Source organism: Ostrinia nubilalis, chromosome 6, assembly GCF_963855985.1.
Source record: "Ostrinia nubilalis chromosome 6, ilOstNubi1.1, whole genome shotgun sequence".
NCBI classification, from domain to species: domain Eukaryota; kingdom Metazoa; phylum Arthropoda; class Insecta; order Lepidoptera; family Crambidae; genus Ostrinia; species Ostrinia nubilalis.
The window spans coordinates 13,342,230-13,357,934 of NC_087093.1; the positions used below are offsets into that span (position 1 = coordinate 13,342,230).

Below are 15,705 nucleotides of genomic sequence, written 5' to 3' on the forward strand. Positions count from 1 at the left end.
AATAATGCTAAGTAACAGGCGATGCTAAAAAAATACATAAAATACACAAAAAAGGCCAACAAATAATAAAAAAATTATACTTTTTTTGATTTTTGAGTTTTTTTTTATTTGATAAATTTCTCCATAAAATGTCCTTATAACAGGTAGTTTTTATTACTTTGTATTATTCTCTATCGTATTACCTTCGTAAAACCAAAAATCGCATGTCTCTATCCCTATCACAACGTTTGCAATTATCGAACCCAATTCCCACATAAGGCTGATCCCGGGATAGTCCCGGGATCCCGGGATTACCCATCAAAAATCCCGTAATCCCGGGATTGAAAAACATGGTCGGGATTGTATTCTCTACTCGTCGCCTAATGAACGCGTGCAGTTTCATTTGGTCGGGGGGAAGGGACACGGTATGTGATTTTAATTCTATTTTTGTTGAAACAATTGTATTTACTTATCTTACATTGTCATCAGTTGACGTCAGTCATCTGCAAATGAAGGTTGATTATCACGGAGTGGAGCAGCGAACCTAAATGTCGGTGAACCGATATTGTCGGTGTCGTTGACTTACACAGCGTGGGAACAAGTTTCGTGTACATATTTATTTTTACCCTGACGTTTAGAGCTTCAACCATACAAAGGTACGATGTCCATTGACCGGCGCGCGTCGGAGCGCACATACAAGGCCGTAAAGAAAATAGTATTTTATTAACAGTTCTTAGAGTCGTAATTGCTTACAACTGATTAACTGACAATTCAATCCGGACGGATGCGCGAGCATGAGTCAGAAGCCGGTCGGCTGCGAGCGTATTCCAGCGAATACGCGCGCAGACGCGCGCATTCCACCGCATTTTTGCCCGAACGGACGCTGCGTGTCAACAACTGATTCACTGACGCGTTAGTGCAATTGAAGCTTAAGATAGGCTGCCAAATACTCTTCTTTTTTAGCTGTGATGACGGGGACTTGTACCTATGTATCATACATATCTCAACATAAAAATACCAATAATATATTCCATAACTCCAAACAATACATTGTTCCAGAACTATTCCGCTTCGAGCAAGTGGGGGGCGATGCCAACACCGGTCGACTGTTCGCGCGGCAGTCGCTCAAGGATCGCTTCGGGAACTACACGCTACTGGTGGAGGCGAGGGACCTCGGGATTCCCCCCAATATCGTTCGCGGAGAGCTGAGGCTGTGTGTCACTGATTACAATGACCATGCGCCTGTGTTTGTGCATCCGCCTCAGAATGTCACTATTAAAGTTCCGGAGGTAAGGGCTAAGGATATTGGTTTTGCCACTACTGTAGAACTTTATTTATTGACAAGTATGCATTTTATTGTCACTTCAATACTTCAAAATAAAAAAATACACCGTGGTTTATGATCGATACCTACTTCAATTTCTAGAAAACTAGATCGATGATATGATATTCTAAATAGAAATTCTTAAAACTTATTTTACCTTTGACTTATCGAATGATTGCAAAAGTAAGCAATATGGTATATCTATATTATTATTACAAGATTACAACGTATCGTACTAAAAATAGCTTCACCAACTCCCATCACTGGAAACTTCCCCCTAAAATCAGTTTCATTATCTGCAGAATGCAACAATCGGATCCCTAGTAGTCGACGTCAAAGCGATCGATGCGGACATCGGCCCCAACGGAGCGGTCCGCTATAGGGTTCGCCAAGACGCGGCCGGCGCCTGGCGAACCTTCACGGTACACGCGACTACGGGAGCGCTGCGGACTACAAGATCGCTCGACAGGGACAAACAGACTACTTACCAGGTAAATTAACTACACCTACTTACTAGGTCTATCTACACCATACCCACTGACAAATATTCGCCATAGAGTGAAAACCTGGGAAATGCATTTTTTCTCATATTTATGTATTTTGGTAAATCTTATAAAATATAGCAGTTCTGGCTTAAAAGCCTGAAAAATTACTTCTTTTAAACTTAAGGGGTTTTCACTCGAAGGCATCGAAAAACAGTGATAAAACAGGAGAGGAAAGAGATTGACGCATAAATAGAAAAAAAAGTTATGTTGAATAGTTAGAAATCAGGGCTGTAGTAAAATCTTACTCTGAAAATAAGGGACCCCCCACACTAGCGTCTTCTGAACGCTGTCTTTAAACTAAATAATGTGACGCCAGCGCTACGTAGATACGCGTCGCGTTATAAATAACATTGCACAGGTGCTGGCGAGATGACGATACGATGACGCTCGACTGACGACAGTGTGGGGGGTCCCTAAAGACATTCACTATAAGCGACGATAGCCAAACGGTGAAGGGGTCGGACTTGCCGACTCGTGATCCGAGGAACGCGGGTTCGATCTCCGCCGCCGCTCGACTATTGTGGTGAACCCACTCGTAACACAAGCATATTTAACTTATAACGAGGGGTTAACAGGATTATTAGTCATTTGTATTAACAAATTAAAAAACAGAAAACGACAACGTGCAAAAATTACAAAATATACTAAGTACTACTATAATTTATTTGCAGCTCAGAATCGAAGCCTACGACCTAGGTCTCCCCACGCCTCTAAGTTCAGACTTGGACCTTACAATCTACGTGCAAAACGTCGACAGTTACCGCCCCCGGTTTCCCCACAAGACTTTCCGAATAAACGTCACTGAAAACCTCCCGAAGTATGAAGTGTACCTCCCAAGTGTGATAGAGAGGGACGAAATAGACAGAGGGGATGAACCGGTGTTGCCAGTGTGTTACTTCATTGTGGAAGGGAACGAAGGAGGCGCGTTTCAGCTGCAACCTAGCACGCACAAGTAAGATTATTATGATAAAAACATAAGTAGATACATTTTAGAACAAGGTTTCTATGTGACTTTAAATTCTTAGAGCACAATCACTTTTCATGACTCTTTTGTCATGGAATAAATCATATTTTCCAAATGTCATCCTTTCAATATGAGCCTGTACGAAAAAAAATCTTGAGTATGAATTCGTTAGTTCATTTGTTTCAGCCAAATGACGTCCAGTGCTGGGCAAAGGCCTACAAAACCTAAGAATTTCCACAACGATCAGTCTTATGCTGCACGCATCCAGGTATTTTCCACGCCCTTTACCAGATCATTGGTCCACCTAGTGGGAGGCCTGCCTACGCGTCTTCCGATTATGAATCAAAACTTAAAATATCTTTGCTCCATACAGGCTATCAACAGTGAACTCTCTGGACCGTGAACAAAGGTCGTCCTACAACCTGACCGTGCTAGCTACAGAAGACTGCGTGGCCACTCCTACTTACAACCCCGACACCGATGCTGTGAGCTCCCTTCGAGTGTTGGTCGCTGTGAATGACGTCAATGACAATGCGCCGAGGTGAGTCTTATGTCAAACGGGACAGTGAACTCTCTGGACCGTGAATAAAGGTCGTCCTACAACCTGACAGTGGTAGCGGCCGAAGACTGCGTGGTCACTCCTACTTATAACCCCGAAACCGATGCCGTGAGCTCCCTGCGAGTGTTGGTCGCTATGAATGACGTCAATGACAATGCGCCGAGGTGAGTCTTATGTCAAACGGGACAGTGAACTCTCTAGACCGTGAATAAAGGTCGTCCTACAACCTGACAGTGGTAGCGGCCGAAGACTGCGTGGCCACTCCTACTTATAACCCCGAAACCGATGCCGTGAGCTCCCTAAGGGTGTTGGTCGCCGTGAATGACGTCAATGATAACGCGCCGAGGTGAGTCTAATGTCAAACGGGACAGTGAACTCTCTGGACCGTGAACAGAGGTCGTCCTACAACCTGACAGTGCTAGCGACCGAAGACTGTGTGGCTACTCCTACTTATAACCCCGACACAGATGCCATGAGCTCCCTAAGGGTGTTGGTCGCCGTGAATGACGTCAATGATAACGCGCCGAGGTGAGTCTAATGTCAAACGGGACAGTGAACTCTCTGGACCGTGAACAGAGGTCGTCCTACAACCTGACAGTGCTAGCGGCTGAAGACTGCGTGGCTACTCCTACTTACAACCCAGACACCGATGCTGTGAGCTCCCTGCGAGTGTTGGTCGCTGTGAATGACGTCAATGACAATGCGCCGAGGTGAGTCTTATGTCAAACGGGACAGTGAACTCTCTGAACCGTGAATAATGGTTGTCTTAAAACCTAAAAGTGCGAAATGACGTCTACTGCTGGACAAAGGCCTCCCTCAAGGATTACACTATGATTCAATTGATACAAATTATAATGTATCGCTGTTGGTTTCTATAAAATAAATAAATAAATAAATATTTTTTTTAGGTTCGTGAAAAAGATATTCACCGGAGGAGTGACCACTGAAGCGGATTTCGGCATCGAGTTTATGCATGTTAAAGTAAGTAATTTTTGACATAACTGGTCGCTGGTCACTAAGCTCTTGAGTATTGTAAAGATCGCGCAACGAGAGTTGACGCGATCAATACAAGCGAAGATTTATATCTGTACACGTTTGTCGCGCTAGCGTCTTGCGTATTCAAAATGTACTTTTTGTCTCGCTTGCAAATATTAGATCAGTGTATGTGTTCACCTCGTTTTCACGTATTTTTTTTTCAAGTTTTTAAATGAATATAACCTTCCTACAGGCTGAGGACGCAGATGAGGGAGACAACGCTCGCATCAGCTACTTCCTACTTGGAGAAGTGAAGCAGACCCTGACGGAAGGCTTGGAAAACCTCGCCGTGCAACCTTTCCTTGTCGACCCTCGAAGTGGGGCCATTGCCCTCAACTTTGACCCCCAGAAGGGGATGAAAGGGTACTTTGACTTCAAGGTAAATACACGACTATTTCCACCTCTTGTTCCTACTCCTCTGTAACCAGGATCTACAACTTGACTTGAAAACCCAGCCATTATAGGCCAAGATTTAGGTTACAACTTCCACATAAGGGAATATTTGGTACTTACGACCTGCAAGCTTTCAAGAGGAGAGCGTATCTTCACCTCAAAGGCCGGCAACGCACCTGTAACGCCCCTGGGTCTGCGGGTGTCTATGGGCGACGGTAATCACTTCCCATCAGGTGATCCGTCTGCTCGTTTGCCTCCTGTCACATAAAAAAATAAAAAAAACTTGGAAAGTCAGACGCCTACTGAGTGACTCGTGAAGTCTGATACCAGAATTGTGGTCTCAAAAAATGAGTACATTCTCAAAACATTTAAATTATTGGCAAAATTATTTATTATTATTTAACATAGTTATTTTATCGATTGTTTTAGTGGACACGCATACTTAAAACTTCTTTAACTTCTTAATTAAAACTTCCACTCTAAGGCTGGGTTGCACCATCTTACTTTAACTTTGACAAACGTCAAAAATCTGTCAAACTCTATACAAAAAACACCGGTATCGTTAAAGTTACGGTCAAAGTTAGGTGGTGCAACTCAGCCTTACTAATTTACCTTCTAATATTATACCTTACTAGCAGATCGTACTTTCATAAAATTTAAAGTTACCTACTTAATAAAAACATTTTCCGCAGGTGCTCGCAAACGACACAGGCGGCCTCCACGACGAAGCTCACGTGTTCATATACCTACTACGCGAGGACCAACGCGTACGTTTCGTACTACGGGCGCACCCGTCCGAAGTTCGAGACAGAATACACATCTTCCAAGAACAATTGGCTCGTGTAACAGACGCAGTAGTTAACGTAGACGATCTTAGAGTCCACGAGAATAAGGACGGATCGGTGGATAATACTAAAACGGATCTGTACTTGCATTTGGTGAATGGACAAGACCATTCCGTGTTGGAGGTGCAGCAAGTGTTGAAGATTGTGGATAAAAACATCGAGCAGCTGGATGATTTGTTTAAGGTAATAAAATAGGATTGATGACAGGAATCTTATTGTTGTTTATTAGACTGAAAGGAATTTAATTTCAATTTCAATTTAGTTTTGTTTAATTTTTTTTTATGTTGTTTTGTGTCAATGAATAAAATATTTCATTTTCAATTGGTTAGGGGACTGTAAATGTAATCGTTTCGATATCCCATCAAATTAGACACTTGTTGCAAAAATAAACTGAGGGCAGTTGAAATAGGTGTTTTTATCACTAGTTCTGCTAGTATGACGCGTGTCGTATGACGTCACGCTTAGTTAATTCCATACAATGTATAAATTATTGTATCTTTTTTGTTTTAATCCGAATTTCAATGCTTGTTTTACATTTTATTTAGGGTTATTCTCCTTCAGTAGACTATATTAGGCGCAGGCGGTGTAATAATAAAACAGTGTATAACACGGTTTCTCTCACACTCACAATGGTTATGGGTGACGTCACACGGGCAGGCATAGCGTTGTTTCTAATACGTTACGTAATCTATACTAATATTATAAATGCGAAAGTAACTCTGTCTGTCTGTCTGTCTGTCTCTCTTTCACGCCTAAACCATTGAACCGATTTTGATTAAAGGACAATGTTCGTTCTCCATACATTGTTCGCCTAAGAACCAACAATTTTGACATATTACTACCCGAAAGCGAAATAATACGATTCTGTGTGTAAGAACAATGATTCCTGATGGACACTTGCCATAAAATTAATGATTAAGAATATTAAATCACAGCGATTTTATAATATGTCGTTTATGACAACATGGCGTCTAATGTATTGTGTGAATGTATGAACACCGATTCGCGAAAAATGTTTTGTATTGTCGTCACGCCGAGTCGCAGCCAAATAGTATAAAATAATAGAACAAGTTTTAGAAATACAACTCGGCATTCCACTTTTATAATATGCCCACATATTGCACGTAAATAAACAACATGAATCGTAGGTTGTTTCCACCCTTGTCATCTGACACATGAAATAAACTCCTATTGTATTATAGATATCGAAGCCGAATCGTATATAATAATAGAATGGGTTTTGGAGATCACTCGGGGTTCCACTTTTATAAAATACCTACATATTGCATAAAAATAACACGAATCATGAGTTTTCTTTTCACCATTTACATCTGACACGAGATAACAAACTCCTATCTCCATGACTACCGTCGTAGTCTATGCCAAAGACTACAATATTTTAAGCAAGAAGTTTCAAACCTTAGCGGCTACGGTAACCCCTGGGCCACATACATCATGATAACATTCGGTCGACACCGGAACGAAGTCTTGCGATTATGCAAAAAAGCATCATATTCTAGTGCGGCTATATCACGTTCAACCGGGGTTTTAATTCGACTAAAGTCCTGACTAAAGACTGGAAGAAAATACGCCGCATTGTATGAGCACTTCGTGTTCGTTAAAGCGGCTTCAGATCTAGAGCCCACATAGTTTTCTTTCCAATAATATCCGCAAGTAGCGCTGCATGATCTTTACAACAAAAACGGCAATAGTTATTAAGGTGCCAAAATTATATGATTACTTTGGCACGGTATTATACACGTTCGAAGATTTGTCATTTTCATTCATTTCATCATCATCATCATCATTTCAGCCACAGGACGTCCACTAGTGAACATAGGCCTCCCCCAATGACTTCCACATCGCACGGTTGGTAGCGGCCTGCATCCAGCGCCTTCCCGCTACCTTTATCAGGTCGTCGGTCACCTTGTGGTGGGTTGACATTGCAGAATATGACTTTTGATAGGTTCATCATAGAATTCGGCGGGGATATCCTCACGGAGGAAGTTCGTAAAAGGGCGGAACAAGATCTTATAATAATGCAAGGCCGAAGCTGTAACGCGCGTGCTCCTACGTGTAATCCGGCGAGTATGCAATAAATAGTAATGTCTGGTAAATAGTGGTAATACGTATCGTTCGTTCGTTCGTTTCAGCCGAAAAGACGTCCACTGCTGGACAAAGGCCTCCCCCAAGGATTTCCACGAAGACCGATCCTGCACCGCTCGCATACAGGCACCTCCCGCGACCTTCACCAGATCGTCGGTCCACCTAGTGGGAGGCCTGCCCACGCTACGTCTTTCGGCTCGTGGTCGCCACTCAAGAACTTTCCTGCCCCAGCGGCCATCAGCTCTACGAGCTATGTGCCCCGCCCCGTCTATGTCTATATGCGCTACGATTACAGGGTATCATTTTGCATAGTCGCAAGACTTCACTCCGCTGCTGTCAAATCAATGTCGCATAATGTTATCGCAATGTGTGTGGCCCTTGGCCAAATCACAGAAGCCTATGCGAAGAAAGAGCACTTGAATGACAATGAAAATCAGGGTTACCATTTTATAAGATCTCCTCACTATTGAGGGTAACAAAGTAACATTAATAATCTAGCCATTAATTACATTTATTACCTATACGAGAAAGTAAAGCAACATGCGGTTTTATTTTAATTTGTAAAATATTTGTAACAGTTTGTTCCAAGTTTAGTTTTACAACAGTATTGCTGTTTCAGCTGTCACTGTGAAGCTTTGGGAAAATAAATAAATACAAAAAATATTAACATAAATATTTATTTAAGTTTTTATGTTCATTATCATAATATGCCAATTTAAGTTACACTGTGTGACAAGTCTTTGACACTAAACAAACTCTTCAGCTTAATAATACCTACCTACAGGGCGTTTTTATAGTTACTCTTGCTGATGAAACAAGAAGGGTTGATTCTACTACTGAAATACAACTACTTTTCTTACAGGACCAATATCAAATTCTCAAAAAAATTCACATCCTCGTGATGGTGATAATTTCTATGGAGAGGTTTTTTTTATATTCGGTCTCTTGGGATAAGTTATTCCATTTGAGCAGTAGAATTAATCCTTTTTATTTGATCACATATAAAAATAACACAAGTGTGTGTGTTTAGGAAAACTTCTTCTTTGGTATGGTATCACTACGGAGTTATAATGTCGGCAACTCTGTATCACTGACTTGTAACTTTCAAACAATATGAATAATAAGGGCACCACATTGGTTTTCTTTCTGAAAAAAGGCTTTCACTTTTAGTACTAACCCTTTAGCACTATTTCATTGAAATAAAAATACAATAAACGCACAGAAGACTGAAATTGAGTCAACTGACGTGACATTTATAATTTGTTGACATTATGACAGTTTGACAAGACTAAGGATTGAAAAAGTTTTAATTGAAAAAGTAAAATGACAATTTATTAAAACGATTCAGAAGGATATAATCGATTAAAAATATTTATAAAATGTTCTGATACTTGCCTGTAGCGATTATCCAATCCTGGTTTCTACTGAAAAACTACCTCGTGGCAAGATTTTGATAAAATAATAAAATCTTTATCTTCTCTTTCACAATCTATAAAACGACGCTGAAAAAGTATAAAACAAGATTTTTAGAATACTGAACTGAACAAACTTGCTAATGTAAGTAGTTGCATAGTAATTTTCATGTTTGGAAAGGCGTAGTCACACGTTACATATACCTACCTAGCGTAGCACTTTGACAACGTGTGACTACGCCTTTCCAAACATGAAAATTACTATGCAACTACTTACATTAGCAAGTTTGTTCAGTTCAGTATTCTAAAAATCTTGTTTTATACTTTTTCAGCGTCGTTTTTTGTCGTAGTTGGGTTTTAGTTTTTTTACTTTTTATTTATTATTTGTACTATTTTGGTGTTAAAGTGTATTTGTGGCGCATAATATTTACAAAAGTTAAATTGATGAACTAATAAGTAGTAAAGAAGCTATGAACGAAAAGATGTGAATTATATGCAATCAGCCCTTGAATACAGGTAAAGTCACAAGCAAATGCTAGTAATATATATATATTCAAAATGTACAAGTAAAGCGCTTTCAAATGATACCAAACACGGCATATTTATCTTAACTTTATTTTTTAACTCTGTATGTTTTGTCCGCTAGAGGGCGCCACATTAGATTTTGTAAAACCTCATATAGCCTATAACCAGCGGACAATTAAGACGCTTCTAATAATATGTCATTTGTCGAATTCTGATAAGTAGTTTAGAAGTTACGAGGGAACACATGAACATACATACATACATACATACATACATAGCCTGTCAAAATCATAACCCTCCTTTTGCTTTGCCGTAGTCGGGTAAAAAGTTCATTTGGTCTATTATTATACATGTGCTATGAATGAGGGTTTTCGCGATTGAAAAATCCGCGAGATGGCAATACGTAGACGCGAGGTCCAAATGCTGCATGATTGGTGGATATCTGTCAATGTCATGTCAAAAATAACCCTCATTGGCATAGATTATGAGAGACTGGCAACTATACTAGGTTGATATATGTTTCTCACACTTCAACTGGCATTGGATTCAACATCGGATTCTGACACTTTTACAGTTATGATACCATGAATATCAGTTTATGGTCCTAATTATTTTTATTTTATTTACGACCTTCGACCAGTTGGACACTTTAGATAGCTTCTTGTAATAGTGTCAATATCTTTTTAGCTTTTAACGCAAATCTAGTCTTCAAAGCAGTTTAATCGATTTATTTTATTTTCAAAATCGATATTTTATTGTCTATGATGGCCGCAGGAACATCACTATACATGGACTCCCAGCAATAAAGTACGGTAATGCCTCGTACAGATTTTATCGGCAAAAATTATGGAACTTGATAGGTTTTAGACCATGCCACGCACCAAAACGTCCGGAAGTTGTAATAGTATTATAGAATAAACGTTAAAAGACTTATTTATTTAATTTTTCAATGCTTAAGTGTCCATTAGAATGAAAGGGTGCTTAATGTATTAAAAAAAATAGAAAATAATTATGATGGGTTAATGTTTTTGGGCGGTTTTTTAGGCGGTTTCTGACAATGTCCTTTGGCATAGAGATAGTTTGAGTTTTGGGAAAGGACATAGGATAGTTTTTATCCCGGTTAACAGGAAACAGGGACGCGCGCGATAAAGCTTTTCTGTGACAGATAAAATTCCACGCGGGCGAAGCCGCGGGCGGAAAGCTAATAATTCATAAAGTATTGGCGAGTGTGCATCTCTGTTTCAAAAATTACTTACGGCCCCGCCTGCCACGAGTCTTTGGGTCAAGTATAATAACTTTGGATTAGCTTTATAAATGTCAACGTGAAATTGGGAACTCTGTCAGTTTATAATATAACGCGTTAGATTGTAAACTAACAGTGGGTTAGGTTAGGTTAGATTGTAATTTAACTACGTCAGATTATAATCTGACGGAATTCACAATTTTACGGTGACATAAACAAGCCTATACATATACATCCGCAGGAGTTCAACGTGCTAGACACGCAACCAGCGGAATACCAGCCGCTAACAGCCGAGTCGCTGTCGGCCAACCAGGCGGTGTTCTGGCTGGTGTGGAGCACGCTGCTGCTGGCTGTACTGCTGCTCCTGGCGCTGCTCACGTGTCTCTCCCAGCGGGCTGCCTACGCGCGCCGGCTGAAGGCCGCCACCGCCACCGCCTACTGTGAGTACTGACCTCTAACAAACACAGGACATCACTAACCACTGACTTCTAAACACTGGACAGGCTGTGTCATTTCTGGCGCTGCTGACGTGCTTCTCCCAGCGCGCCGACTTTAGGCCGCTACCGCCACCGCCTACTGTAAGTCACTAACCAGGCTCAAAGCCTCCACCGCCACCGCCTACTGTGAGTCACCACTGGCCTTTATAAATACTGGACAGGCTGCATCATTTCTGGCGCTGCTAACGTGCTTCTCCCAGCGCGCCGACTTTAGGCCGCCACCGCCACCGCCTACTGACACTGTGAGTCACCACTGACCTCTTAGGGGAAAGCCACACGGTGCGTTCCGGCGCCGCACCGCAGGCACTCCACACTTCGATTGAGTGAGACGGTGCCGTTGCGGCGCCATGAGGCGTACAGTGATGCGGCAAAATGTTTGCGGTGCGGCATCTCCCTAACAAACACTAGACAGACGGCCAACCAGGCGGTGTTCTGGCTGGTGTGGAGCACGCTGCTGCTGGCTGTACTGCTGCTCCTGGCGTTGCTCACGTGCCTCTCCCAGCGGGCTGCCTACGCGCGCCGGCTTAAGGCCGCCACCGCCACCGCCTACTGTGAGTCACTAACCACTGGCTTCTATAAACACTGGACAGGGTGTGTCATTTCTGGCGCTGCTGACGTGTCTCTCGCAGTGCGACGACTTTAGGCCGCTACCGCCACCGCCACCGCCTACTGTGACTCACTAACCACTGACTTCTAAACACTGGACAGGGTGTGGCATTACTGGCGCTGCTGGCGTGCCTCTCCCAGCGCGCTGACTTTAGGCCGCTACCGCCACCGCCACCGCCTACTGTGAGTACTAACCGACCTCTAACAAACACTGGACATGGTGTGTCATTACTGGCGCTGCTGACGTGTCTCTCCCAGCGCGCCGACTTTAGGTCGCTACCGCCACCGCCACCGCTTACTGTGAGTCACCACTGGCCTCTATAAATACTGGAAAGGCTGTGTCATTACTGGCGCTGCTGATGTGTCTCTCGCGGCGCGCCGACTTTAGGCCGCTACCGCCACCGCCTACTGTGAGTGCTAACCACTGGGCTCTAACAAACACTAGACAGACGGCCAACCAGGCGGTGTTCTGGCTGGTGTGGAGCACGCTGCTGCTGGCTGTACTGCTGCTCCTGGCGCTGCTCACGTGTCTCTCCCAGCGGGCTGCCTACGCGCGCCGGCTTAAGGCCGCCACCGCCACCGCCTACTGTGAGTCACTAACCACTGGACAGGCTGAGTCATTTCTGGCGCTGCTGAAGTGCTTCTCCCAGCGCGCCGACTTTAGGCCGCTACCGCCGCCGCCTACTGTGAGTCACTAACCACTGACTTCTAAACACTGGACAGGCTGTGTCATTACTGGCGCTGCTGACGTGTCTCTCGCAGCGCGCCGACTTTAGGCCGCTACCGCCACCGCCACCGCCTACTGTGAGTGCGAACCACTGGCCTCTAACAAACGCTGGCCAGGCGGCCAACCAGGCGGTGTTCTGGCTGGTGTGGAGCACGCTGCTGCTGGCTGTACTGCTGCTTCTGGCGCTGCTGACGTGCTTCTCCCAGCGGGCTGCCTACGCGCGCCGGCTTAAGGCCGCCACCGCCACCGCCTACTGTGAGTCACTAACCACTGACTTCTAAACATCTGGACAGGCTGTGTCATTACTGGCGCTGCTGACGTGTCTCTCCCAGCGCGCCGGCTCAAAGCCGCCACCGCCACCGCCTATTGTGAGTCACTAAACTGACCTCTAAACACTGGACAGGGTGTGTCATTACTGGCGCTGCTGACATGTCTCTCCCAGCGCGCCGACTTTAGGCCGCTACCGCCACCGCCTACTGTGAGTCACCACTGACCTCTAAACACTGGACAGGGTGTGTCATTACTGGCGCTGCTGACATGTCTCTCCCAGCGCGCCGACTTTAGGCCGCTACCGCCACCGCCTACTGTGAGTCACCACTGACCTCTAAACACTGGACAGGGTGTGTCATTACTGGCGCTGCTGACATGTCTCTCCCAGCGCGCCGACTTTAGGCCGCTACCGCCACCGCCTACTGTGAGTCACCACTGACCTCTAAACACTGGACAGGGTGTGTCATTACTGGCGCTGCTGACATGTCTCTCCCAGCGCGCCGACTTTAGGCCGCTACCGCCACCGCCTACTGTGAGTCACCACTGACCTCTTAACACTGGACAGGGTGTGTCATTACTGGCGCTGCTGACGTGTCTCTCCCAGCGCGCCGACTTTAGGCCGCTACCGCCACCGCCTACTGTGAGTACTTACAGGCCTGTTCATTTCCGCGAGTTTTCATTGAAAGCAAAACACGCGCGACGACACCTCCTGGGATATTTAATCGACACTCACGAGCGAGCGTTGACGTACGCACGCGTGTTCTTCAAACTTCAAACAAAAAACTATGGTTGATAAAAAACGGTGCTGTAAAATACTGTGCAGTATTTTAACACAAAATATAATTCATGCTTATTCATGTATTGCCTCCACCATTTTCCGCAGTTTGGCACTTCACGTAACACATTATTTTACCGAAGTCAGCCAGCCCTATGGCATCGGCGCAGTACCGATCACTGACGTATGTCAACAAAACGGTGCTCGACTCTTGAGACAAGCTAATTACACCATATTGTTGACGACATTAAGCATAATTTTTTTTAAATACCTTCGCGAAGAAAACCTTCTGTAAGAAAGAAAGAAAGAAAGAAAGACACACATTTATTACAATGGACATCACACAAATACAGGCAATTACATAGACATGACAGTGGCACATAATAATGGAAGAAGAAAAAATAAAAACAAGAGTAAACTGAGCAGTGCCACCCATCCACCAACAAGATGCCCACTGCAACGGGACCCCACTCAGCATATGCCGTGGCCCACGGTGACGAAGGCCACGGCGCTGGTTTTCAGTGTGCCCCATGCACATGTACCATGCACTGTACGTAGTACTTATTATTATTCTGTGGTACTAACCACTGACCTCATTAGAGGTCACAACACTGGACAGGCTGTGTCATTACTGGCGCTGCTGACGTGTCTCTCCCAGCGCGCCACCGCCACCGCCTACTGTAACTTATTCCGATTATCCACCCTAAAGGCGTTTTAGGATGAATATCGGAATGCTGTACCCGCATGATCAGAAATGAGGAGATCCGCAGGAGAACTAAAGTGACTGACATAGCCCGCAGAATCGCTAAAATCAAGTGACAGTGGGCGGGGCACGTAGTTCGCAGAGCTGATGGCCGCTAGGGCAGAAAAGTTCGACCATGAGCGGAAGACGTAGTGTGGGCAGGCTTCCCACTAGGTGGACCGACGATCTGGTGAGGGTCGCGGAGGGTGCCTGGATGCGGGCGACGCAGGACCAGTCTTTGTGGAAATCCTTAGGGGAGGCCTTTGTCCAGCAGTGGACGTCATTCGACTTGAACCCGCATGAGTTATCGGAGGCCCTAAAACTTCCAATCTAAGTTGGATATCTACTCTTAGCAAGGTTCCAATCGGAATTCACTACTCCATTATGTATTACGTATTTCCATCAGCGTAAAGGTCACGATAATGAATGGTCATCATAAAAAGTGCCCTCAATACTTTTAATTGCCTAGTTAATTTTACAAAGTCAATGCGAATCCTAAAACCATTCATGATTCTATTCGTGATCGCACCGAGTTCTAATTACAGACTACAGAACATCAAACCATATCTACATTTTCATTGCTAAATTGCCCCTATATACAACTACATAAAATACCAATATGATTAATCGTTAATCGTTTTTACTTATAATAATTCTTTTTCGCAGCTACCCCCACCGCTGGAGAATCCGACATGACCATACGCAGCTCTGGCGGACGAGTGCCAAACACGAATAAACATAGCACCAAAGGCTCCAACCCTATCTGGCTCCACGCGTACGAAAACGACTGGTACAAATCCGATGACCAGCTCAGCCACTCGGAAAGAGACTCGCTCGACGAAAACGCCGTCGATCAAGACCTGTCCAACGAGAAACCATACTTCATCACAACCGGAGCCTTTCCCTCCATAGACTCCAACCAAACTGAACCGCAGACTAACCAAGCCAAATACGACTTTTACCAGCAACTAGAACAAATGAAGAACGCTAAAAACATGGAAACGACTGAACTATAAAATAGATGTAATTTATTAGCTACGTAACGTGCCTTTGTAAATTATGTACCTCTGTAAGATTTTCAATTACAAAGAGAAAATTATTTGTGTATGTTTATTTATGTAAGTAACAAAAAGTGAACTACTTGACCTGGGAGACTTA

At 43.9% G+C, this 15,705-nt stretch overlaps 1 protein-coding gene across 1 annotated transcript in view; it reads left to right on the forward strand.

Moving 5' to 3' along the window:
- The window catches only part of LOC135072827 (cadherin-23), a 57,063-nt gene extending 41,417 nt beyond the window's left edge, over positions 1-15,646 (forward strand). The window contains exons 25-33 of the mRNA XM_063966866.1: positions 1,039-1,268; positions 1,606-1,794; positions 2,520-2,800; positions 3,186-3,353; positions 4,280-4,352; positions 4,600-4,785; positions 5,492-5,827; positions 11,172-11,370; positions 15,214-15,646. Of these exons, the coding sequence (XP_063822936.1) occupies positions 1,039-1,268; positions 1,606-1,794; positions 2,520-2,800; positions 3,186-3,353; positions 4,280-4,352; positions 4,600-4,785; positions 5,492-5,827; positions 11,172-11,370; positions 15,214-15,563 (2,012 nt within the window). The 3' untranslated portion in view covers positions 15,564-15,646. The remainder of the gene's footprint in view (positions 1-1,038; positions 1,269-1,605; positions 1,795-2,519; positions 2,801-3,185; positions 3,354-4,279; positions 4,353-4,599; positions 4,786-5,491; positions 5,828-11,171; positions 11,371-15,213) is intronic.
- Positions 15,647-15,705: the final 59 nt, after the last annotated feature.